Raw genomic sequence first — 26,694 nt, 5'->3', positions numbered from 1 at the left:
TTAGTAAAAAACTTTTCCTCAGGTCAATCTAGTCGTATGCGGCCCAAAGTTCTTCAGGACAATTCTGTAAACAAAGCCACTGATTTTTCACTCTCATTAGAACAGATTTATAGGAAGCCCCGCCCACATAATATGTTTGCATCAGAAGGAAAAAACAGAAACTCAGCAGTAAAATGAAAATGTTTATTGATGTTTAAAAAAGATTTTTAATTTTATTCATGTTTATTTATTTTGGTTCAATGTCTCGAGAATGACCGGAACACACTGAACATCAGATTCTCGGATCTCGGCTCTGGAGTGTCGTGGGAACGTCAAACTCTGATTCCTGTCCCGGTCTCGACCTCCTTAATCTGTGGTGTGAATTTGGAGAAAATCGGAAAAAGTCGGATTTTTCACCCAAAAAGAAAAACCAGTAAGGGGTTAGTCTTTGTGTTTTTGGTAAAAAAATCCGACTTTTGCAAAATAAACCCAAACTCACAGCACACGTTAAGGAGGTCGAGACCAGGACAGGAATCCAAATTTGAGCTTCACGTCACGACCTGAGGCCGAGATCTGAGGATCTGACTTTCAGGCAATTTAAAAGTGAATTAAAAAAAGTTGAAAACCAAAAATCTAACTTTAATGAGGGGGAAAAAAAGAAAAAGTTTTAATTTTCGCTGCCGAGTTTTCTGACAGAACCATGTGGTGTGGGCGGGGCTTACAGCGTTTACATCAGGAAGACAAACGGAAATCTCAGCATCCAGGATTATTTAATAAATGTTATTCATACTTTAATAAATTTGATGATGATTGGAAAGCAGCATTAAAGGTTAATTTTCTATAACAAACATTAAAAAGAAATAAAAAGACGTCTTTAATCTTTAAAAGAGGTTTTTATTCACAAATCATCTACAACAGTCTGAAAACAGTCTCGGCTCCTTCATCAAGTTTTCAGAGAAACACAACATCATGTTTATCTGCTACGTTTTCACACACACATACACAGACTTATGTAATTCCACCTGTTTGTGTGTGTGTGTGTGTCAGAATTTTGGGATTGCCTTTTTAGAAGGAAATGTCATGTCCAAAGTAAGAGACCGAGTTAGACTTGGTGTTGATTAGAGTCGGCGATCGTGAATCAGAGACACAATTAATAACTTTGGAATGGCACAAACATTGTTTGGGGAAAAATAAAATAAAATCACAAGACATTAAAACGTGTGAAATGGAAGAACGATAAAGTAGTGAAATAATTTTTTGGCGAATCGCTGCATAACTGAGCGATGAAATCTTTTAGGACTTTCCCAGTCAGCATTGATCAACATGACTCCGCCTGCATCTAGGCCCCGCCCACTTACAATTAACTTTATGAACGAACTAGTTTAACATGTGATGATTCGTGTGTGTGTGTGTGTTTGAGTGACGCTAATGAATTATTAGCAAAATTTTTTTTTTTTGCTCGACTCAGTGGAACTACAGACTAAAGCATAAATATTCGTAAAGCGATTTCTGAAGTTTGGTCTCAGTTTCGCTCTGCGATTCGAAAGTGCTTATGTTAATATTGCGTGTTAAATATTTGCGACGTGTTCGTGTATGACCGACTATCAGCTAACGCGGCTGACGGGTGACGAATAAAAGCTATTAGACTATATTTCCATGGCAACCAGTTAGCTTGGCAAGACTTAGTCGATATAATAAATTATCTAAAATGAAAAAACTCACACTGATAATAACTATAATAATAATAATAATAATGACGACGACAACAATAAAAGTCTCCTGCAGAGCAGTGTGTGTAAACTTGGCTAACAGCCGGAAGAGCGACAGGACCCCAACGTGACATCAAAGTGCAAGAAGAGCAGCTGAGAAGTGTGTGTGTGTGTGTGTGTGTGTGTGGGTCATCCTGATGTTTATAACACACCCTCATTCAATTTCATCAAATTTTACAGCTTGAAATCTGCACCTTACCTACGTTAGAAAAAAAATAATAAAAATTGTGTCATTACGGAGATTTTTTTTTAAACGAGAAAAAAAAACACTTTTAATATTATAAAAAAAAGATCTGACGGCCAACAACAACGACAATTACTTTCTAATTGAATTACAGAACCGCCCGCTCACATTAGCAAACAATTTATTGCTTAAAGTTTTTGATAAAAAACGATGATTAAATCAAAAGGTTTAAACTCTGCTAAAGTGTGAAAACACACACAGTAACAAACTTAAACTTACACAACTTAACACTTCAGCGTACTTCGTGAGAAGACGACACCTGGGAGTGTTTTTGCAGGAAAAAGAAAGAACCTTTACGAGTTTATGTAGCCGTCACGTACAGGTGCTCCAGTCCTGCGGGTGGCGCTCTAAGACAATCTAGGACAGAAAATTCAGTGAGCGATATTTCTGCTCGAGGACTTTTTGATCCACTGTGTCTGGTTGACCTCCACTAACCGGAGGTCGTCTGAGGATGAAGAGCTCTGAGGGTGTGGACCAGTGGAAGTGGACGTGGGTGTTTAGGAACCGGTTCAGGAAGAAGAGATTGCGCAGTATTAAATGCGAATGCAGCAGTGCTTTCAAGCTTTGTGTGTGTGTGTGTGTGTGTGTGTTGTAATCATTTGTGTTTGCGTGAACGCGGATTACGGCTTTGGCGTGCGGTTGAACCCGTGTCTTTCCGTGCAGCAAATCGGCGTTAGGACGTACAAACGAGTTTATAAAACCAGCAGCGGACAGAAAAGCGTTTTTGCATAGGCGAGTCATTTGAGCGTCAGAGTTACAGCAGACTTTGTGCTATTAAACAGCAGGATAAAGAACCGCGAACTCGCAGAGCCGCGCGCACCGCCGCGCGCACCGCCGCGCGCTCCAGCTCCACGCGTCGCTTTGGTATCGATGCAGAAGTGCGACACAATTTACAGCATGTGACTTCATTCATTCATTTAATCCCTTTGTGTAACAGGTGTGTGTGTGTGTGTTTTTCCTCCGGATGGTGGACTGTGTGGTCCACCAGTGTGGTTCTGGTGTGAAAGTGTGACGTTTTCTCCCAAACTCTGTAACAGCAGCGTGTCGGAGTGTGAGGTCACGGTGCATCAGTCAGTGTGAAGATCAGACCTACTGAGGAGAGAAGAGACAGAGAACACGACCTCAACAACACCTTCACTCTGATCTCTAACCGCCGGCATCGTTCGTTATCCAAATGTATCATCAACGGTTTATTTACAGTATGTATGATAAGTACAGAGTGTGTTACGAGAGGTGTGTGACACTGACGTGTGATTGGTCGAGCACCAGCCAGCGCTCAGTGACCGTCTGCGCGTCCTGCCCGCTTAAGGGCTCTCGGAGACGAACTCTGACCTCTAAACGACCTCCTGTGGGCTTCCGGCCATCCATCACCTAAATTGCGCACACACACACACACACACAAAGAGAGAGAGAGAGAGAACATCAACGCTGTGGGTATTTAGTGAATCAATCAGTAAGTCACTTAATGAGTTGATGAGTCAGTGGATGGGTCAGTGAGTCTGTTATGGAGTTAGTGAGTGATAGGTATCAATCAATCAATTAAACTGAATCAATTAAGTTCATAGGTTAAGTGGGTCAGACAGTCAGTGATGTAATCATTGAGTCAGTGAATCAGTCAGTAAATGAGTGAGTTAGAGTGTCAGTGAATCAGTCAGTAAAAAAGTAAGTCAGTGAATCAGTCAGTAAAAGTGTGAGTCAGTGAATCAGTCAGTAAATAAGTGAGTCAGTGAATCAGTCAGTAAATGAGTGAGTCAGTCAGTAAATGAGTGAGTCAGTGAATCAGTCAGTAAAAGTGTGAGTCAGAGTGTCAGTGAATCAGTCAGTAAAAGTGTAAGTCAGTGAATCAGTCGGGAAAAAGAATGAGTCAGAGTGTCAGTAAACCAGTCAGTAAAATTGTGAGTCAGTAAATCAGTCAGTAGAAGTGTGAGTCAGTCAGTAAATCAGTCAATAAAGGAGTGAGTAAGAGTCAGTGAATCAGTCAGTAAAAGTGAGTCAGTGAATCAGTCAGTAAATGAGTGAGTCAGTGAATCAGTCAGTAAAAGAGTGAGTCAGTGAATCAGTCAGTAAAAGAGTGAGTCAGTGAATCAGTCAGTAAAAGTGTGAGTCAGTCAGTAAATGAGTGAGTCAGAGTCAGTGAATCCGTTACCTGGTAATAGGTCTAATTTTAAGATTATTAAGTGAATCAGTCTTGTAGTCCGTCAGTGAATCTGAGTGAATGAATCAATGAGTCAATGAATCAGTCTATGAGTGAATCAGTGAGTGAATCAGTCATAGCTCACCTCCACTATCTCGCGCACTTCGCTCTCTGTCTCCAGTTTTTCCAGTTTAACGTGTGCAGTGCCTACAGGTTTATCACTCCTCAAGAAACCACTGTTTCACACACACACACACACACACACAGACACACAGACACACAGACAGACAACATGTATTTTATTTGAATAAATCTACATTCAGCAGACAGCTGGAGCTTTATGTGTTTCAGTGTCTCGGCGTCTCACCCTTTATGAAACACTTCCAGTTTGATGCCTTTGGACTGAACCACTCTCCTGAAGCCGCGGTGGTTGCGGTTAATGTTTATGGTAAAGCTCTGGTTGTACTCTACAGCGTCAAAGATGAGAAGCGAGGTCAAATAATTCACATTAACAAGCAGAGAGTGACATCATGAGTCATGTGTGTGCAACTGAAAATGAAGAAGGATGATTTAACTATTTAACTAACAGTGTTGGGAGACGTTACTTTTTAAAGTAACTAATTACATTACAAAGTTACACTGTCATTAAAATTAGATACATTACAGCGTTACTTTCTGATCAAAGTAACTAGTTCGAGTACTTTTCCATGGCAGCAAATGAAAACTCCTTTGTGATTCCTCATGCATGTTGTTTTAGTCAAGACCTTTATAATTATTCTACCATCATCACTTCGGCCCATAATCTGTTAACTACTGACAGCTGGAATAACAGAGGAGGGCGGGTTATCAGGGGCGGGGCTTGTAGGACGACTTTCTCTCTAACACACACACACATTACAGATTGACTGCTGTCTGGCTCATGGATTACATAAATTGTCTGAAGAACGGATTAAATTTTTTAAAATATTAATAAATACCTGAGAAGTTAAATGGCGACCTAATGCGTTAAATTACTCGTTACATCAAAAAAGTTACTTTGTAACACATTACACCCAACAATGTTAATTAATAAATCCAAATTGAGTCAGTTTAAGATTTACCATAAAATCTATTGTAGAGAATTTAAGAAGTTTATAAACAGAAGGAAGAGAATCGAATTAAATTAAAGTTTGTAATATAACTCATTTTAGTTTTCTGTATAAGGTGATGAACTCGGAGACACTCACCAGGGCTGTTGGTGTTTTTAATCACTGCAGTTTTGTGTTTCTGAGGCTGATCCTGGAACAGACCACATAACATGGATTAAAGTGTGTTCGATAATAAACTGCTAGAAAGATCAGTGACTGTAAAGATTAATCCGTATGATGTAAAGCAAGTTTAAGATCTATAGTGTGGAGAAAAAAAGGATATTTCTTGTTTATTAAAAAAAGATAAAACTACTTGTTTTGTGGCCATGTTATTATATTATTAATGTTATTTGTTGCTATAAGGCTAATGAGGTCAGAGTGTGATGCAGCCACAGCGAGCGTGGTTCAGGGACACTCACTGAGCTGGGGTAGGGGAACTCAAACTTCACGTACGCGTCCAGGTCATTCGATGCGACGCCTTGTGGACACAAAATGAAAAAAACAAGGGAATTAAAAGGACATTACAGTCACGCTTTTGGACAGACAGAGCTTTAAGAGTCACACTGGGTGACGTGAGAGTTCGTTATCCATCACATGACTTTATTACTGCACAACTTCCTCCTTCAACTCCGTCAGTTTAAAGACGTAAACACACACGGATCAGACGCACCGTGAGGAGCGGGAAGGTTCATTCCTTTAACGATCATCACCACCATGTCAGTGCTGCTGAGCTCGGGAAATATCCTTCAAAAACACACACACACACACACACACGCACACACACACTTTTACATTAGATTTATTCATGTTGTATTCAGACCCTTTAACTTCTTCCTAATGTAACACCACAGCCTTAATCTCAACCAGATTAACATTTTTAATTTTTAAATCCATTTATAAGATATTCTTTAAAAAAAAGAAAGACTCTCAGAGTTTTATAAACATAGAGAAATAAATAGAAACTAAATTATGACAGTTAATGCGATCTCAAGCCATATTCTCTAGTCAAAAAATTTGTAAATGTAAGTTTTCCATTTTTTGAAATGTGTAAAATGTATTGATTTCTATTTATATGCAATTTATAAATGTATTTGCTTGTTTTTATAAAATATTTTTAGATTTATCTGCAGATGGATTGGAAACATTTATTTATTTATTTATTTGATCGATTATTTTTTCAGTGAAAAAGACGGCGGGTGAGTGAGTGAAGTGAAAAAGTGATTTCTCATTTTTAACTGTGAATGTTTTTTTTTCAAACAAATATCATATATAATGCAGAAATAAAAAATATGACTATATAAAAGCAAATAAAAAAGACAAAAAAATTATATGATTTATATTAACTACTACTTTTACATTTACTACTAATTGCAAACTTTTTTTTTTTGTTTTGAGATGTATAATAATTTAATTGTAAGATTATTTTTAGATTATAAGGTAACATGACAAAATAAAAAATAAAAAAGCAGAGCGATCCAAACACAATTTTCCTCATCACAAATATTTTCCAGAAAAGGTGACTTTTAGTAAAAAAAAAACAAAAAAAAAAAAAACCACCTGTCTGTAAAACAGTGTGTGTGAGGATATGAGAAGCTGACGTGGCCATGTGCGTACAGACCTGACGGTGTTATACGTTCTCTTCTCAAAGTGGTGCTTCGGAGGCTCGAGTCCTCGGGTCTGAGCCAGCTTCAGGATCTCCATACTCTTCTTACATCTCGCCGCCATGTTCTCAAACCTAGGAGCAGAAGCACAAAATCAGAGCTGAACCCTCTCATTGTGGTGTGTGTGTGTGTGTGTGTGTGTGTGTGTGTGTGTGTGTGTGTGTTCTTACTTGGTTGTTTCAGAGACGTTCCCCATGTGACTAAACTGCTTGGAGTAGTTCATACATTTCTAAAACAGAAAGAATAAACATGTGGCATCAGATTCCAGACCCAGATTTGACCTGTAATGACCTCAATGATGATGTCACAGCACGATGATGTCACCTCGTACTGCTCCTTCAGCATGGTGTTGAGCTGAGCGTAGACCTCCTCGTCTTTCTCAGACAGCTCCAACTCGCTGCGATTTACCATGATGAAGTCCTCGTCCTCATCCACCAGGGGAGATGGGATCTGACACACACACACACACACACACACACACACACACCCTCTGTATTATTATTATTATTACTACCACATTCGTATTTGTTAATCACTCGCCCTTTCTCCATGTTATGATCACAATTAAACCATCTGTCCATCCAACTCTTCATCTTTCTATCTATTCATCTACTTATGTCCAAATTGTCCACAGATCCAAGACTATCCATCTAATCCAACAATCTATCCATTTGTTTATCTAATCATTTATACCTCTGTCTCTTTATCCATTCGTCTAGCCATCAATCCTCCACCTGTTAAAATATCCATCCATTTATCTATTTTTCCATATATTATACTGTTCATTTAATCCACCCACCTACTGTATCTATCTCTGTTTTATTTATCCATCCATGAAATTTTATCAAACTTTTCATACATCCATTCATCTACCTAGCAATCCACATTTTATCCCTCCATCATCCTATCTAATCATCCCTCCGTACCTCCATGAGACACACTCCTACACACTGCTGTATCTGCGGGTTGTTGCTCTCTCACCTTGCTGAGGTTGAGTGGTTTGCCGCTGCGTGCTGCACTGATCAGAGGCTCTAAGCTCTTGGCCGTACGTAAGTAACCCTTGGCCTGCTCCAGATCGTTCTTCTGCTTGGCCTGCAGCGCCGCCTTCATGTACTGCTTCCTCCGAGCCTCCAACATCTCCACCTGCTCCGTCACTGAGGAAGAGAAACGGCAGAGAAGGAGAGCAGAGTTACGGCTCCTGTACTGCTGAGGATGAAGAACATAGTGAAGGAGACCTACTGACCTGTGGAAGACATGTTCTCTTTCTTGGTGCTTCTGTCAGGCGATGGTGAAGGAGATCTTTTAGGATGCTGGACCATCGGAGGAACTGCGATGGTCGGCTTCTTCTGTTTCTCCACTGCGGCTGCTGGAGCTTTGGGCTGAACATCAGAGAGAACATCATCGCTTTTATACGCTCATTACATAAAGGAATGTGTTGTCTATATCACATAATCACATATGTGACTTTATCTATCCATCCAAGTTTATTATGCATTTGTATCTTCCACTTGTCCATCCATCTTTTTATATTTGTGTCTTCTTAAACCCAGCTCTATCTTTCTGGATAGTTAAGCATCCACTATCTGTCCACCTTTCTCCAAGTTTTTATTTCGTTATTTCTAATTTGGACATCCATCAATGTCTCAGCAGCTTTCTCTTCCTGCTGTCTATGCATCCATCCATTTCTTCTATCCATCTTTACATAAACATACATACATTTATCTATACAACAATCTCTCCATCTGTTTTTTCTATAAGAATTCATCCATTCATGCACCTTTTCTTCCAAACAATTTCGTATTCATGCATGCATTCCTCCTACATTCATCCCATCATCTATCTACACTTAAGTATGAATCTGTCTTTCCCTTAAAGCATTCACCCATCTATCCAACTTTTTAACCCAAGTATTCATCTTTTTCTCCACTTATTTGTCCATCTGTTTAATTTTTCTCCCTTTCTCCATGCCTGAACCAACCATGTTTATCTTTCCATCCTTCTATCACATCCTGTCTTGTTTTTCTACTTGGTTAACCATCTCCATGGTTAGGGCCCAAGCACTATGACATAATGGCTATTACGTCATCACCATTGCTATGATAGTGCTGATGTCTGAAAGTGCTCACACGAGATTTTGCTGCAGAGCTCATACACACATGCACGTATACATGCGAAACCCGGTACAAACCCGGTTGTTTGCAAAACGCACCCAGTGGAACGTGATCTCAAAACACTGAGGATGCAAAATAATGGAGGGAATTTTGATATCTAAGTCGTGACGATATCGGCCCTAACCTTCTGCTGTCATTATGTCATAACGGTATTGGTATGTCCCCTTTAAATGCGTGTGCCCACTGTGTCCACTGTCTATTAGGTGTGCCTGGAAAGGTTGAGGGCAATGGCGCAAGGTGCTTGGGCCCACTCATCGTTTCTTGCAAATACATTTTTTTCCTTCCTTATAAAGAATGCTTTTAAATTAAAGACGCACACCTGTTTGATTTTTTTCTCTGGTTCTTCCCCCTCCTCATCTTTATCTCCACCCTCTGCCTCGTTAGAGGTGAGCTTATTGGCCGACTCCAAAGCAGCAGCCAATCCTTCCTCGGGTTTAACCGCCTCCTGTCCTGGGATTGGTGGAAATCCTGATCGCAGTAACAAACAAATAAGCATTAACAGAAACGTGTGCGGGTGTGTGTGTGTGTGTGTGTGTGTGTGTGTATGTGTGTGTGAGACAGACCTGGCGGTACTGGCAGCTCTTCGTAGTTAACAGCTCGTCCTGCTTTGTGTGACCGGATGGCACTTTGATATTGCTGCGGACGGCAGGAAAGTTTAATAAACCCGCTACACACTGTGTTTACTGATGAATGGGTCATGTGATCGGTTACCTTGACGATGCGATCATACATGCGCGCTTTGCGGTCGTCGCCGTTGGCTTTAGCCTGATCGCATGTCTCTTTGTATTTGGCCATCCTCTGCTCCAGAGCTTCTAAAACGGTTTTGGGCGGAACCGGGCCGGACGGACTCACCGCGGCCTCGGGCGCTGCGCGGATAAAATAACAAAAGCGAGATAAAACTGTTTTCTGAGGTGTAAGAGTCGTGTGTATTACCCATAATGCACTGCAAAACCATGTCTCTTTGCACTATAAACATATTTATTACACTATTAATACGTATACACATAATGTAATTATTCAGACACACGCGCGCACACACACACACACACACACACACACACAGTAAAAATAACTATAAACTAACATTGTCAGTTTTCTCAATAAATATTATCTAGTAATGACTTCATGCTAGTCTTAGCCAAACACTTTTCCATGTTAGCATGCTAATTACACTTTTCAGTTATTCCACAAACATTTTTTTTCAATCGTAAGCTAGCTACAGCGCTACTTCAGGTTCTTAAATTTATAGCAAACATTTCCAGTCAGTGTTTTCTGTAAAACTTACCAAGTTATAATGGCTGTAAAAAATGTCCGACATTATTTTTTAATTAAGTTCCTCAACAAACGTTGAGGTCACATGCTAGGTCACACTGTCATGGCGTAAGGAAACAGTTTTCTCCTCAACCACATGCTAGTTAACCTGCGCTAGCATGCTGGCTAATATTTTTTTTATGAAAGTATATTGAACAGTGCTGACCCTGCATGTTCGGGGTCGACTGGGAAATCTTTACAGTCGGCTTTGGAGCAGTTTCCGTCTCTGTGGTAAAAGAAAAGAAAGAGAAAAAGAAGAAGAAGAGAAGAAAAAAAATAAATATACATATAGACATTATTAATAAACTAAACAAATTTCACTTAATTATGTACAGATAATTCTGTATTATTATTCTTTAGCTATGAAGCTACCAATTTAACAAATCTCATAGCTAGAAGTTTTGCATTATTCTGGCACTTTCTCTAGCTCAACAACTCACAACTGACCTTTTACCTCTGACCAAAACAGGAAGTTGAACCATAAACCATTTATATGCAGATGATTTAGGGAATGGATTCGACTCACCTCCAGACAGGGAAGGAGGAAGTTGATGAAAGTCCACGCTCTCTCCTTTCTCCAGCGCCGCGAGAGCAGCATCAAAACTCTGCAGCAGAGAGAAAGAGAGAGAGGAGCAACGCTCGGTAACTTCCCCTTGTGACTCTCATTCCTGACTGAAGAGCGGTTAGTGTGTTCGTGCTGAGACGAGCAGAAAGCAGCATGTCTGACAGACAGAAGATTAAAGCTGGGGGTGCACAAACTTTTACTACTGGGACAGAAGTGCAGGTGAGCTATAATATTAGCATCACAATTGCTGGAGGAAGGAGACTCCGTATCATTTCTAAATTCTGTGCAGATTTTATTTTCTATCTTCAACATCTTGCTATGTCAAAGACTGAGAAATATTGTTTTTGTTTTTTAATAAACACTTGACAATAATACACACGACTTCACATCCACATCTAGAAACATGTGCCTTTAAAGTGCAGAATTAGACACATCTTGATCTGCACAAAAAGAAGAGTGCTGGGAAACCACAAGGCCACAACAGGGTCAGGTTTATATAGAGTATATATAGTGAGAGAGAGAGAGAGAGAGAGAGGGAGAGAAAGAGAGAGAGAGGGAGCGGGAGAGAAAGAGAGAGAGAGAGGGAGAGGGAGAGAAAGAGAGAGAGAGAGGGAGAGGGAGAGAAAGAGAGAGAGAGAGGGAGAGGGAGAAAGAGTGAGAGGGAGAAAGAGAAAGAGAGAGAGAGAGGGGGAGAGGGAGAGAGAGAGAAAAAGAGAGAGAGAGAGAGAGAGAAAGAGAGAGAGAGGGAAAGAAAGAGAGAGGGAGAGAGAGGGAGAGGGAGAGAGAGAGAGAAAAAGAAAGAGAGAGGGAGAGAAAGAGAGGGAAAGAAAGAGAGAGGGAGAGGGAGAGAGAAAGAGAGAGAGAGGGAGAGAAAGAGAGAGGGAGAGAAAGAGGGGGAAATGTGCTAAACAGAGAAAAAAGAGACAAATATATAAAATATACTTAAAGTATGAGAATAAAGAACTAGGAAGTCAATCAAACAGAGAGACAGAGTTGGACAGACTGAGTAGACATGCAGACAGACAGACGATGAGAAGTGAGAAACAAAGTAAGCGTGAGAGATGTATAGGCAAACAGGGAGACAGTTAAAGAGACGGAGAGATCAATAAAAATCAAGTAGATAGACACTAGACAGACAGGAAGTCGAGTGTGTAACCTGTATAAGAATAAAGACACAGGCAGAGAGACAGACAGGTACAGAGAGACAGAGCAGAAAAAAGACAGAGGGAGACAGATACAGAAACACAAACAGGGTGTAGTTAGAGAACAGAGGAACGGTCAGGCAGAGAGATGGGTAGAGACAGACGGGCGCGGACAGACGGGCGCAGACAGACGGGCGCAGACAGACGGGCGCAGACACTCCACTCACCTTGCTGCTCCTCATGTGTGTTTTGGCCTGCTCCAGGTCTCCGGCTTGTTTCGCCCTCAGAGCGGCGATCCTGTACTCCTTCTGTCTCTCCAACAGCGTCTCCTTACAAGCCGGACTGTCGCTGCTGGCAGGTGGCGTGGATGTCTTCATGGAAATAGACGAGGTCTCTGGTGGGGACACTTTCACTTTCTGTGGGCAGGGCAGAAACAATAACAACGTGATTTTTTCACAAATCTGTTTTTATTTAGATAAAATTTTATGTAAATCACTGATTTATTTACGTTTCTCCCAACCCAATAGGCCACGCCCATTTTCCTGGTTAACCAGTTCTGAATGTCCTTATGTCCTATGTGGGAAGTAATTTCCCCTTATATTTTACTTTGCAATAACACGTCTTTAACCTGATGCTCAGCTTTTTTCCTAATGTACAATTTTTTATGTTAAAATCTCATCTTCACAATAAATCAAGTTAATCATGAGCTTAAGCGTGCAGCATTAAAAATTCGAGAACATTTCAGATAAGTGCTCATCCAGACCGGCAGCGTGGGTACAGAGGCGGTCTCTGGGGACACGGGTGAGGTCTCCACGGCGCTGTCCGACTCAGATGGAGACGGTGCAGCTGCAGGAGGAGTTGAGGGAGGAACAGCATCGTTACGGCTACCAGACGCTACCGGAGGCGGGATCTCTGCTTCGTTTATCTTTCCTCCCTTACGCATGGTTGCGAGCATGCTCTGGAGTGTCTGGGGGAAGAAAAAAAAACATTCTTATCATTATTAATATTATTAATAATAGTAAACAAAATAACACAAAAAGTGATGATACTCAGATGGCAGATTTTCAGCACCTTGAGCCCCCTGTCGAAGCGGCGAACTTTCGCCGACTCTCCCGCAGCTTTAGCATTCTTTAGAGCTGTGTTGTACATGACGATCCTCTCCTGAAGTGTGTGTTCCAGACCAACTGCTGCTACTGTTGCTGGTGCAGTGGTGGAGGGAGTAGATGGTGCCTTCATTTCCTGTGGGCGGGGCAACAACAGTGACATCAGTGTTTACACGACATTGGTTCATTGCCTTGAATTTTGTGTTTGACCTCAGAGTGATTCTAGTGAAGTGTTATTAGCAGTAACATTGTAGCAATTAATAATACATGTTTATATTATAATACTGTTATAATACTTTTATAAACGCAACTTAAGTAAAAAAAAATTTAAGAATAAAATAAATATTTACAAGCTACTTTATCTTTTCCATCTGCATATTTAATACAAATATATTATTTTAAAACAAAAAATGTAACTCTAACCCACAATGCATGTGGGTTATTCTGTGTGTGTCATTCCGCAGGTTTTCAGAAGGACTGTTTTGGTACCTGTGGTACCTGTGGTTCCAGCTCCACTGTCCCGGTTTCCTCAGTACCAGGCGAGGTGGCAGTTTCTGCCCCAGAATCAGTTTCCTCTTCACCCACCACTTCCTGTAGCTCCGCCTACAACAGACAAAGCATACACACTGCTTATACGTGCACACCACGCACATGTGCACACACGCGCGCACACACACACACACACACACACACAACTCCAAAGCAAAACCTAGCAAGAAAAACAATGAAAATACCAGGAGATCTTCATCACCCTCCAGGTCAGTGTCATCATCGTCATCGTCGTCGAGGTCCTTCATGCACGCCTCAGTCATCCTCGCGATATCCTCCATCGGTAACGGAGCTGAAAAAAAGCAGCAGATATTTAAGCCACACCTCTTTAAGGTGACTTAAAGCCACTAAGACTACAGCTTCTTAGTAGAAACTTCGCTTAGACCACGCCCACTTTATTAGAAATGAGAATTAAGCCACGTCTCCTCTTTTGGGACCAACACCTCCTTTACTAGGTCTTACTGTCACTTAGAGAGCGCACACTTCACTATCAATGAGACTGAGGCCCAGTGGTGGTTCTACACTGAGTTGAATCCCCCCCCAAAAAAAAAAAAAAAAACATGACAAAACTTCACATTTTGTACACACCACACGTTCTATTGTAGTAATACTACATGTCGTTCCGTAACAGACTAATTTTTGCAAAAAATAAATAAACTAGTCATAACTTAAATTAATACTCTGTACAAATTAGTACCAATATTAGTTAAAATATTTTAAATTATCAAGAATAATATGCAAATAAAATATAGAATAAATATAGAATAAATCACATGAAAGAAAATTTTATTATGTATTTCACTGCAGAACAGAAAACACAAACTGAAACTAAAATAACTAAGAGTTAACGTTATACCATTAATTAACATAATGACATGAATTCCTTAATCATACAGAGAGAACATTGTTGTATATCTTTATCTTTTACCCGTTTCTCCTCATCTTCTTTTATTTTTTCCTAAATTGGGCACCTGACAGCTTTGGACTTTTTCTCTTCATTGCTGTGTTTACTTTGTAATCGACGATTCGACAATCAACAGATTTCCCCCAACGCTGTCACTCACGACCCCCCCGCTCCCTTCCCTCTCCGCTCGCGCTCAGCTTCTGTGCAGCTCCTTTAGCAGCAGGGGCGGCACAGCTATCATAGATAATGGAAAACTGCTTAGCGGCACAGATTATTATCCCCCCACCCCAGGCGTTCGCCCATGCCTAAAACCGCCACTGCTTAGGCCACACCTTCTCTTTTAGGACAGACACCTCCTTGACTATGTTTAACCGTCACTTAAACCACACCCACTTTACTATTAATGCAACCTAGGCCACACCTACTTTTTTAGGACAGACACCACCTTTACTAGGGGCCTGTCCACACGGAGACGCGTTTCGCTGTATACGTATAAATTTTTTATCGTATTGGCGTTTTGTCCACACGGATCCGGCGTTTTAGGAGACTGAAAGCGCTATTTTTTTAAACCGGGTCCCAAAGGGGATAAATCTAAAAACGACACCCTGGCGTCTTCGTGTGTACGGCCAATCCGTATATTTTGTGAAACGATGATGTCATCACATCACGTGTCGGCTGCGTCACACGTAACAGCAACAACAATAATGGCGGACTACATGATTGTGTTCGTGTTGCTACAAAGCCTACTAGCTTTATTACAGCAAAATCTATTGTTTCTATGCAACTGTTATGAGCAACAAGCGATAATGGACAACACCATCTTGGTTCGTATACAGCGCGAAGGTTATGCGCATGCTCAAAGTCTTCTTCTCCGTGTATAGTGTGTATATATACAAAACGGTTTTAGTGGTTTCGTGTGTACGCAGATATTTCTTGGGACGACCCGTGTTCACGCAAAAAAATGATCGGATAGGGAACGCACCGGCTTCGTGTGGACGGAGTCTAGGTCTAACTATCACTTAGACCACACCCACTTTGCCATAAATGAGACTTAGGCCACACCTCCTCTTTTAGGACAGACACCACCTTCACCAGGTTTAACTGTCACTTAGACCCCGCCCACTTTACTATAACTGACACTGAGGTCACGCCTCTTTGGTTAAAACTGACAAAGGCCACACTCCTTCATTAGAACGAAACTTCACTTAGGCCACGCCCCCTGCTCTGATACTGACATGAGAAATTTAGTTTAATTTAAAATTAGTTAAATCACAAAAATAACACACGAAAACACCAGTTCATGTTTTACTAAAGTGAATTCCCTCAGGTGTGTTTAATGTGTTTCTGACCTCCAACATCCTTCTCCTACCTTTAGCGTTTTTTTTCGCTTTAGCAGCAGCGCTCGTTTTCTTCCCCACCATGGCAGCGAATTCAGCCTCCAGATCCGGATCGTCCACATTTCCACTCACTTCCATCATGTCCTCGGGGTTAAAGTCCAGAAATAAACCCATCTACAACAAGAGAGACAGGGATTTACTTACACACACACACACACACACACACACCTGCATCCGTTTTACAAGAGTAACCCGACCTGTGTGTGAGAGAATGTACCTTCGCAGTATAAAATCCAGATGAAAAGGAGAACGAACCGCATCCAAACAATATCTCTGAGAATGAAAATGAAACCTGATCACACTCACCTGTTTGGCTGCAGCAGCTCCTTGGCCTTTGGGAGGCGCTGGACGTTTATTTTTCCTGGCAAACATCTTAAATCTCCCTCAGATCCACCCGACTCGGGGGACTCCGCAGTCGAACAGGACAAAGATCTGCTGAAAGACCACAAGAACCCTGATGTGACATTATTCTTAATCATCTTACACTTAATTACATTTAAACTACACACACCCAGGTCTGTAACGCCGCGGAGACGACTACACTTACACAAACTATTTACTGATGAACATGCCAATAATAATTCTCGTGTTCTCAGAGAAAGATCGGATGTTAAATGTGAATTATTAAAGTGAATATGAGTATTTATAGACACAATAGATAGATAGAGATATTAATTTACTGACTCGCTGTTGTAACACCAGCATAAATTAGGATGTGCTTTATGTATCTGAGAATAAATTAGGTGGCGTTTCCACACAGCTGAGGCCGACTGATCTCTCACACTGTTAGCTCTATTCAAACGAGGTGAAATGTTTCCTTATTCTACAGAACCAACGTCCATTATTTCCGTCTGTATCGTCTGTGTGTTTCACTCTCACTCACTCTCTCACTCTATTGCACTTTTCCTCTACAGGAGCATCAGGGCCTGTCTCAGGAGACTTAGGGTTCGAGGCGGGGGACACACTGGACAGGGTGCCAAGCCATCACAGGACACACACACACACACACACACACTACGGGCAACACTGTGGTCACACACAGACCCCAAGGTGGGACTCAAACCCGCATCCTTAAGGTGCAAATTGACAGAGAAATAAACTGTGACATGAACACTGAGCTTCTTTAAGAGACAGACATGTGGGCGTCAAGGCTGCGCGCCTTTTGCGCATACACTAAAAAATTATTAGCATTAAATGGATATTGATCTTTTTTTATTTACTATGCCTAATCTATTATTTAAAAAACACGTCGATTAAGTATTAACTATAAACCTGAGAATCCGCCTGACTTGTGTTTAATCTGAACTGATTGTTTCAGTTAATAATCTGCGCAAACGCTTCTCACCTGTGAGGCGGATGATGACTTCAGGTCGAGTCCAGCAGGTAAAGCGAATAAAGGCAGAGATTTAATCAGCCAGCGAGCTTAAAGCGCACCATTATCCAGATAAACATGAGCGTCGCTCTGTAAACACGATTAAAATATGACTTTATTTCTGTCAGGAGAAAAAACACGAGCTTCTGAGGTAAACTAATTCACATGACAACAGGGCACACGGGGGAAAAAAACGTGTTGTACAGGAATTAAAGCAGGAAAAACTAAATAACAAGACTCTAAAAATTCAGCAGAGTTTATTTTCCGCGTCTGTAAGTAAAACTGGATTAAATACGTTAAGAATGTGAAATAAACACAAAGCAGTAATTAGGTTAGTTTCGTTCCTACTTCTGGTCAGGTTTCTGGTCACACTCCTCCCAACACAAACATTACCACTTCCTGCTTCTTGGAGACACATAGATACTCATTCCTATTGGCTACGACTGTGAACGTCACACTCATCCCGGAAGTGAAGTTGTCACAATAGTTTTTATTTTATTTTACAATTTACTCACTTTAAACTACCCGGCTAAATTCTAACACAAACCGAAAAAAGTCGTTTTTCTGTTCTGCTATTTTGTTGTAGTAAATGTTATATACGAACACACCCGGGTTTAACAATATTTAACGCTGTATAACAACCGTGTGAAAATACATTTCCCATAACCACCCGCGCGTCAGTCCATCAATACAATGAATCTACAGAACATTAAACAACTGTTATGTAAACGATTATAAAATACATAGCAAATAAGTAAATAATAAGAAATAAATGTGAATTCTATCTTTAATTAATGTAAAACAAAAATATCCTGCTGAATATTAACTTTATCCAAAATGAATACCGTTAGAATTAATAAATAATAGATTACATTACATATTTTAGTGAATAAGTTTATTTAAAAAAACTTAAACTTATAAAACGCATTAATGTAAAATTATTGTAATTATCTTTAAATACTGTATGCTTCAGGAACGAATGAGCGCCCATCCCTTAGGCCACGCCCCATAAAACGATTTCAGCCTATCAGAATCGAGACAGTGAATGCGGCTGCCTTGGTAACAAGTACGTTACGATTTAAACGGGCCAATCAGAAGCGCGCGTTCAGTCATTTAAACGGCTCTCTCAGGCTACTGGACTTTTCAGTCGCACCTCGCGCTCGAGCTCTAAACGAACCCAAACCGCACAGGATAAGCGATCTGTTTTAATCTGTTTTTAAAAAAGTTTTATCCTAAGTTGCTTTTTATTGGATTGCTGTGAAGGTTTTGTGGAGTATCGGGTGAGTTTTATGCCTAAAATGTTCCTGTATTGCTTTAAGTTATCCGTCCCTTCTGGTGTCGCGAGCTCTCTCACGTGCTGTTAAATCAAACTAAATGTATATTTCTTTCAAATTTTTGTCACTTAAAATAATATTTTTTTGTTAGCGGATACGACGCTAAGCGATTTTAATTACGATTTGTAAGAATTTACTAACACCAAAGGAAAAACTCTCAATAATTACACCTTGGTGTTTACTTGCTGCGCGCGAGCCATGTCATAGAAATTGTTGTTTTCTGTTACAAATAGAAAACAAATTGTTTTGTTAGTTTTTTTTTTGTGTAAACACACTGGATCTTAAATCCTCATATGCTTATTTCTTTAAGTGTTTACTTTTAATTCTGACAATGATGACGTCACACACTCTTCACACATACCAGCTCTCTGTTCAAGCAGTTGGTGCACAATTTTTCTACACACTGTAATTATTTTCCCCCCCACAATCATCATAAATAAGTGAAACTGGTATAAACAAGTGTTTCTTTTCCTCCTTCAGTGCCTCAGGCTTGGCCTTTACTCATCATCATGGCTCACTTCGGTTTCGATAACGACATCCAGAGTGTGTTGAAGCTGGACATGCCCATCACCAACGCCCCGATGGCCAGGTGGCAGAGGAAAGCCAGCACGTCCACCTCGGCCAACACCAGCGTCCTGTCGCCCAGCAAGGCTGGAAATCTGTCTCTGAGCACGTCGAAGACGCCGAGCAAAACCCCAGGTACGAGCTTGATTCAGGTTCTCTGGTTCCTTATCTCTTCTCGGGGATTCTAAAAACTAAATAAATGTCATTGTCTAAGCAGGGAAGAAGGGGAAGACCCAAAACACACCCTCTAAAATTGGAGGAGACCGGTACATCCCTGTCAGAAACAGCAAACAGATGGACGTGGCGAGTTTCCTCATCGCAAAGGAAAACGAGCCGGTTGAGGAGGCAGCGTCTTCGTCCACAGTGAGTCTAGTGTTTTTGTTTGCCCCCCTTCCCAAATATCTACTCCTGAAGTATGGATGTGAACTGACTCATTTTAAAACATCTTAGCAGACGTCTCAGAAGGCCTGGTCTGTGACCCTGAATGGATTTGACTTGGAAGAGGCCAAAATCCTGCACCTAGGAGGCAAGCCTATTAATGCGCCCGAAGGTCGGTGTGATTAGTGTCAATCACGCACACAAAAAAAATACAAAAGGGATGTTTTAACCGAGCAGGATTTGAGATACGGTCTTTGTGCTCACAGGTTATCAGAACAACCTGAAGGTCCTGTACAGCCAGGTTCAAACACCCGTCTCTGTAAAGAAGAGCCGCTACATCGCTTCAGTCCCAGAGAGGATCCTAGACGCCCCCGAGCTCAGGAACGACTTCTGTAAGTAGTTAACTCCAGCGCTGGGTCTGGTTCTGTCCATAAGATGTTTCAGTCTAGATGGCTGATGTTAATTGGATTTGTTTGCTCAGATCTGAATCTAATGGACTGGGGCAGACTGAACGTTCTGGCCGTGGCTCTTTCGGAGTACGTGTACCTGTGGGACGCTGCGGTGGGGCAGATCGTGATGCTAAAAAAGATGGAGGAGGAGAACGGCTACATCTCCTCCGTCTCCTGGAGCAAAGACGGAAACTTCTTGGCCATTGGCTTGAGCGACTGCAAAGTGGAGGTAATGAGTTTAGTTTGCATAAAATTCCGAGGTCTACGTCCTGCATGAATACTTTATTGTATGGGACGAAGGTGTTAACTTCCTCCTTCTCCCCCATAGCTGTGGGATGTCCAGGCTCAGAAGCGTCTGCGCAGTATGGAGGGCCATCGCGCCCGAGTCAGCTGTCTGGCCTGGAATGATCACGTCCTGTCCAGGTAGGATCCGACCAGATCAGGGGCTCATGTTCAACTGTTAAATACGAGCGCTCACGTTTCATTCACACGTCCTCTAATGTCCACCCCAGTGGCTCCAGATCCGGTTTGATCCACCAGCATGATGTCCGTGTGGCCGATCATCACCTGTGCACCCTCCGAGGTCACACGCAGGAGGTGTGCGGTCTCACCTGGTCTCCTGACGGTCGTTATTTAGCCAGCGGTGGAAACGACAACCTGGTGAACATCTGGCCAAGCACGCAGGGCGGAGTGCAAACAACCCTGCACTCGTTCAACGAACACCAGGGAGCCGTGAAGGTGGGTGTGGCCTACAGTAGGGACACTTTAAGGGGATGTGTTGTGCTCTTGTGTTAAAGAAGTAAAACAGAAGGCAAATGCCACAATATTCAGTCTAAAGTGGAATTTCAGTGAGATTTTAATAGCGATCTATTCAGAGACATAAAGTTTAAAAAATGACCATATATGGAGTTTAATCTCCTCGATCTGATTAAGAGCTAAAATGAAGCTAAAGTGTTTTAGGCTAGTTGTATAAGCAAGCTACTTGGCTGGCATGCTAACAGTCTAATGAGTTGGTAAGTTTAAGCTGACGTACATGCGGTGAAGTTTACCTTTCCTTTGCTGGAAAAAAAAATTGAAACGTGTTTAAAAAAAAAAAAAAAAAAAAAAGGGATCTTGTCTTTCATGCATGATGTATAATGTGTTGGTCTAACTAGCTTGCTCAAGATTTGGCTCCATACTGGTTTTATTTTGATTAAGTTGTTAAATGAGTTAAGAATTAAGAATGGCATTGTGAATTAAAGTAGTTTTATCCACAAAAGTAAATCTGTAAATAAAATGTTCCCCATCAAACTTCAGAGTAGTTACTGTCACTTTTTAATAATTCTCTGTAAAAAAAAAAAAAAATTGCCAAGTTTTGCATAAGTCTTTCTTTCAAAATTACGTGATCGACTTCAGCTTCACCGTGTAAAGTTATTTTTGTCAATGCTGGCCTCAGTGTCACGAACCAACTTGCTAAAAGTTTAAAAGTAGAAAGGCTCTAAACATTTCTGGATAAATCCACTCCTGAGCCCCTATCTTAGTTCCTCAAAAGCCCAGCGGTCTTTACCTTTTTTTTTTATTCATTTATTTTTTTTTTTATTAATCTTCAAATGGAAAGTCTGAACATGTTTATGCAAAGGAAGAAAAATTAAATACTTTGGATATATTCATATCAACATGCTGGAAACCAGCAATAAAGTAAACTTGGCATAATGGTTGCCCTTAAAATGTGGATTTGACATGTGGATGGTGCTGTGCATGCAGATAATTTGTTAACTTTCTGTCCCGTCCCATTTGCAGGCGCTGGCCTGGTGCCCGTGGCAGTCGAGCATCCTGGCATCAGGAGGAGGAACCAGCGACCGCCACATTCGCATCTGGAACGTCAACAGCGGCTCTTGTGTCAGCTCTTTTGACTCACAGTCTCAGGTTAATAAAACTAATTTCTAGATGTATGGAGTGAGTTCTGGCTTCTGACTGGCTTCAGGAGTGAGTTCTGGCTTCTGATTGGTTAGAATTCTTTTTAAACTAATAAAGCTGTGACGGTGCACAGGTTTATACTGATGCACTTGCTTGAACTTTATTGTTTCCATAGCAACATGCTCAGTGTACAATGGAGAGAAAGTTGCTAATAATCTGTTCTGTCATTTCAGGTCTCTTCTCTCGTGTTTGCGCCGAACTATAAGGAGCTCGTCTCTGGTCATGGTTTCGCCCACGACAAGATCTTCATCTGGAAATATCCCTCACTCACTAAAGTGGCCGAGCTAGAAGGTCCGCGCTGTTGTTTCGAAAGATTAGGGTTGCTACTTGCCTCTGGTTTATGTAAGAATACACCTTTAACAGTTCTTCCTTTGTCTTCCCAGGTCATGAAGGCCGCATCCTAAACATGGCCCTCAGTCCAGACGGCTCCGTCCTGGGGTCCATCAGCTCTGATGAAACCATCCGCCTGTGGAAGTGTTTCGAGAAGGATCCCACCAAGAAAGCCAAGCCTGTGTCCAGCAGCATCATTCAGCAGCACATCCGATAATCAGCGTTTTTAAATCATATTTACCACTAAGTTTATGTACAAATGAGTTCTTGTAAATTTTTTTGAAATAAAGTTTTCATTTTTTCCCCATTCTTTGTGAAATGGGTTTCCAAATGTATCATTTTGTAAAAGGGAATTTGTTTTTAATAATTTAATACATATGTTGCAATATTTAATGTTCATAATTTTATGGAAATGCTTTAAAGTTATTACTGCCTTGGGTTTATGAATAAATAGACTCTTTGCCTAAATTAATGAATGGACAGTTTTGAAAAATGAGTTCAGTAAAAATTTTATTTGCATTTTTGCAGTGTAAAGATGCCACTCTTGGGTTAGAGGTTAAACATTTAGTTTCCATTTTGTTGTGAGGAGGCGACTGTTCAGCCTGGACTTAAGTCCTGAGCCTTTTATAAGCAAAGTATTTCAATAATCTGTAGGAAACGGCCTCAAAGTTCATTTAGGACTGAAAATATTCCTAGCTCAGAGTAGAACCAAGTTTTTAGGACGCTTCCTACTTTTATAGCTTTAAATAGTGGAAAAGTGAAATCAGCTGCAGTTGAGTGAAAGCTTGGACCAGGGGTCGACCTTAAACACTCAAAGAAACATTTCCCACAAAAAAAGACAGCAGAAGCCACAAAACCTTTAACCTCTAAAACAATGCATATTTTACCTGCATGCTACAGTATGTGTATAAACTAGTGTTCCATTTATAAAATTAATGAACTTGTACAGAATTTTATTTCTGCATGAAAAAGTTTTAAACATGTTTTGGAATTGGAAACAAAAGTTGCTGGGTTAAAAGTTACTTTAAGTAAAAAAAGTTATTTTATTTATGAAATAAAAAGCTGAACTTAAATTATCCACCTGCAGAAAACCAAAAATGCCGTCTACTTTTGTTTCGCCATCCTTTAATGGTGTGTACTGGAGCGTGCAGTCAGCCGTCAACCTGAATAAAAGACCATTTATGGAAACTGAAAAATTAAATATTTTATTTTAATGTTACAAGATCACCATAATCTTCAAATTTTTGAATTACATGAAAAAAGTAAAATGCTTATAAATTAAATACTCTTAAAATATAGATATTTCCTAAAGCCACAGGGAGACACGTGCAGCTCCGGAGCCGCGGATTGCCGACCCCTGGATTAGACAAAACTTATAGACGTGTGACTTGCTGCATGACGTGATCATCAGGCGGCCTTAATCATAACTGTTTAAAGCCCCTATAATAGAGCTGTGTAGGACTGTCATCAAAAAGAACGTGAAACTGTAGAGAGGATGAGAGAGTTCAGCTTGTGAAGAATTAATTTAAGGAGGATTCTGCCCCACTTTTCCCTCTGAAGATAAAAACGTAAGTGGAGGCAGTTTGTAAAAGCATCGGTGCCACCTGTCAGTTTGCTGGCGTGTGAAAAACGGGGAAGAAATATATAAACTTAATCGATGATCATGTTGCATTCATAACACACGATGCTCATTTGAAAGTGTGCGCCATGGATGATTTCACACTGTGATGCTGTAAGAGCAAAGTTTGACTTATTGTTGCCAACAAACCCGAATCATTACTGTATCAAAGTTGCATCTTCGCTGTAAAGTAATAATGTAAAGTAGCAACAAGGTTAGTTTCTGTAGAACTTACAAATTGTTCTTCGATGGACCAGTTGGACGCAATCCGTCCCAAAAAGTATTTCATTTTTATCGAAGCATATCTCTTATGAGCTCCGTGTCACATCACTGCCTGAACGCCATTTCCTCGCTACTCCTAACCTCAGAGGTAAGGCACCTCCGGAGCGCTCCTATATTTTGGTGGAGGTAGGAGTGATTTCCTATTTTAAGATTCTCAGGAAATTGCTCTTAGTCCTACTCCTACTGTAAAAGTAGGACCAAAATTGCATCACTTGCATCACTCATTCATGGCATAATGAATGAAAAAGTGGAAGAAATTAGAAACAGGACTGTTAATATTTTAGGAAAAGAGCCTTCTAAAAGTCCTGAAGGAAGGGACCCACACGGTCCAGAGTCTCAGTTAATGATAATAAGATGGCTAAATTTCCATGTGTGCTATGTGATGTGACCATGAAGAGGCAACAGCCTCAAAGTTTCTCCTTGAAAATAAACTAAGGACGACAGGAGCATTTAGTCCTTTAGTGAGGAAAGCAAGATAAGACACGTCGCTTTTGTCAACAATGAAAACAAGATTAACTGTTCAGAGGAAAGATAAGCGCCAGAGCTTAAACTAGATTAGCGGAGACGTGTCGCGCAAATTCATGAACGCTCACGAGGTCCGCTGTGTGTCTGAAATTCAGATTTCCTCTTTACAGTTTAATGAATTAAGAAAATCAAGACTAACATTTCTGTGTATGGAACTGCAAGAGGCTAATTCACTTTATTATTAGTTTCATTCAAGAGAAGACCATCAGCTAACGGATGGAGGAAAAAGTCAATCTTCAGACTGGATCATACAACACCATTTTTTATAATACCTCACGCTTCTTATTTTCCCATCAATGCTTCAGTTTTTGGAAATATGCAACACATTTGCTTAAGTTTTATGCCCCTTTATGTCTGTAAAACTGTAACCTTTTTTAATTCAAAATTTTCAAATGATCTTAATCGTCATTCAGATGAAACTTGGACATTTTAGATTTTTACATGAAAAGACATCAACCTGATAAAGTGTATTATTATAAAATGCTAAATTGTTAAGATATTGCAACATGAATGGGACATGGTTACAGACACTACAGATTTTTAGCTTTTACCAAAAACAAAGTTAAGCAACAATTTTCATATAATCAATCATAAAGAAATATGAATGATTTGCATTTTAAATGATTATTGTTTGAAGCGAGACAAGAATCATGAAGAATGAGTTCATCAGAGGGACAACCCACATTAGATGTTTTGGAGATAAAGTCAGAGAGGCCAGATTGAGGTGGTTTGGACATGTTCAGAGGAGAGATGGTGAATATATCGGTAGAAGGATGCTGAGGTTGGAACTGCCAGGCAGGAGGTCTAGAGGAAGACCAAAGAGGAGATTTATGGATGCAGTGAGAGAGGACATGAAGTTAGTTGGTGTGAGAGAAGAGGATGCAGAGGATAGGGTTAGATGGAGGCAGATGATTCACTGTGGCGACCCCTGAAAGGGAACAGCCCAAGGACAAAGAAGAAGAAGATTGTTTGAAGCGAGACAGTACAACACTGAAAAATGGCCATTTTTGCGGAACATATAAAATCATTTCTACAAAATGGTTAAAATTAGCAACTCTGGATTTTTAGGGAAGTGAGATCAGTCACTTCCATGTTGCATATGAACTTCAGAAGTAGCTTCCTTTAGCACACATATTTTGTATTATATGTACAGGATAACTTAAAAAATGTAATCAGCACCAATACTGCATTTATATACTCGTGGTGATGAGGTTCATCCCCCGATCGTTCCTAATTATTTCCTAAATGAGGATGAGTTTAAAAGTTTGTGTTAACTGAAGCTTCGCCGTCATTCACTGAGTTTATGTTTAAATCTGAAGGCGTCTGTAATCCTGAGAGATTAGAACACCGAGTGTGAGCTATAGCGGCTTTATGTCATTCACACACCTGTCCAGTTGGTGGCGATAGAGATTTATTACCCAGACCATACCAGGTTCAGCAGGAGTTCACATGTCTAGGGGACAAAGATGACAGAATGTTCGGCCACGTCCGCAGACAAGCTAACACGAGTAACAGATTTGTCCGAGTCTGCTCCTGATCTCACACACCTGATCTCACACACCTGATCACACACACCTGACACTTCAGCAGGGAGAGAAGCCTGAAACATGCTGCATTTATGTAACACCCTCCGGCACTGCAGAGCGATCACAGCATCGCGGTGCGGCTGTGGGTCAAAAAGATGGAGTTACACACTGTTGCATCAGAACCACCACATGTGGAGAGAACCGCACTGGGACACACACACCCACACACACACACACACACACACATTAACCCTTAGACTGTCTTGTGTTTTAAAAAGTACAGAATCCAAACATCGGCTATTTT

General features: G+C 40.8%; 2 protein-coding genes across 6 annotated transcripts; one reads left to right on the top strand and one right to left on the bottom strand.

The window, feature by feature from the left end:
- Nucleotides 1-2,043: 2,043 nt before the first annotated feature.
- Nucleotides 2,044-17,804, bottom strand: cc2d1b (coiled-coil and C2 domain containing 1B). 4 transcript variants are annotated; one of them, XM_053486223.1, is made up of 25 exons: nt 17,402-17,802; nt 16,363-16,491; nt 16,029-16,170; nt 13,941-14,047; nt 13,696-13,809; nt 13,175-13,342; nt 12,867-13,070; nt 12,331-12,519; nt 10,923-11,001; nt 10,563-10,622; nt 9,797-9,951; nt 9,649-9,721; nt 9,405-9,553; nt 8,158-8,293; nt 7,896-8,068; nt 7,239-7,364; nt 7,085-7,143; nt 6,872-6,988; nt 5,924-5,997; nt 5,673-5,731; nt 5,353-5,404; nt 4,494-4,593; nt 4,272-4,362; nt 3,241-3,363; nt 2,044-3,084 (listed from the first exon to the last, which is right to left on the bottom strand). In XM_053486223.1, the coding sequence occupies exons 2-25, from the start codon at nt 16,426-16,428 to the stop codon at nt 3,082-3,084; spliced, it is 2,619 nt and encodes an 872-aa protein (XP_053342198.1). In that variant the 5' UTR covers nt 16,429-16,491; nt 17,402-17,802; the 3' UTR covers nt 2,044-3,081. The 4 variants fall into 4 exon arrangements, with proteins under 4 accessions (XP_053342198.1, XP_053342197.1, XP_053342195.1 ...); XM_053486222.1 differs by having other exon boundaries at nt 2,044-3,081; XM_053486220.1 differs by lacking the exon at nt 2,044-3,084 and having other exon boundaries at nt 3,202-3,363; nt 13,705-13,809; nt 17,402-17,518; nt 17,777-17,804.
- A 764-nt stretch (nt 17,805-18,568) lies between these two features.
- Nucleotides 18,569-22,746, top strand: cdc20 (cell division cycle 20 homolog). 2 transcript variants are annotated; one of them, XM_053487015.1, is made up of 11 exons: nt 18,569-18,708; nt 19,243-19,461; nt 19,544-19,689; nt 19,780-19,876; nt 19,971-20,096; nt 20,186-20,382; nt 20,482-20,576; nt 20,666-20,891; nt 21,933-22,058; nt 22,283-22,400; nt 22,493-22,746. In XM_053487015.1, the coding sequence occupies exons 2-11, from the start codon at nt 19,272-19,274 to the stop codon at nt 22,654-22,656; spliced, it is 1,485 nt and encodes a 494-aa protein (XP_053342990.1). In that variant the 5' UTR covers nt 18,569-18,708; nt 19,243-19,271; the 3' UTR covers nt 22,657-22,746. The 2 variants fall into 2 exon arrangements, with proteins under 2 accessions (XP_053342990.1, XP_053342989.1); XM_053487014.1 differs by having other exon boundaries at nt 19,777-19,876.
- Nucleotides 22,747-26,694: the final 3,948 nt, after the last annotated feature.

Source organism: Clarias gariepinus, chromosome 25 (assembly GCF_024256425.1).
Source record: "Clarias gariepinus isolate MV-2021 ecotype Netherlands chromosome 25, CGAR_prim_01v2, whole genome shotgun sequence".
Classification (NCBI taxonomy): Eukaryota; Metazoa; Chordata; class Actinopteri; order Siluriformes; family Clariidae; genus Clarias; species Clarias gariepinus.
This window is presented reverse-complemented; position numbering and strand designations above follow the sequence as displayed.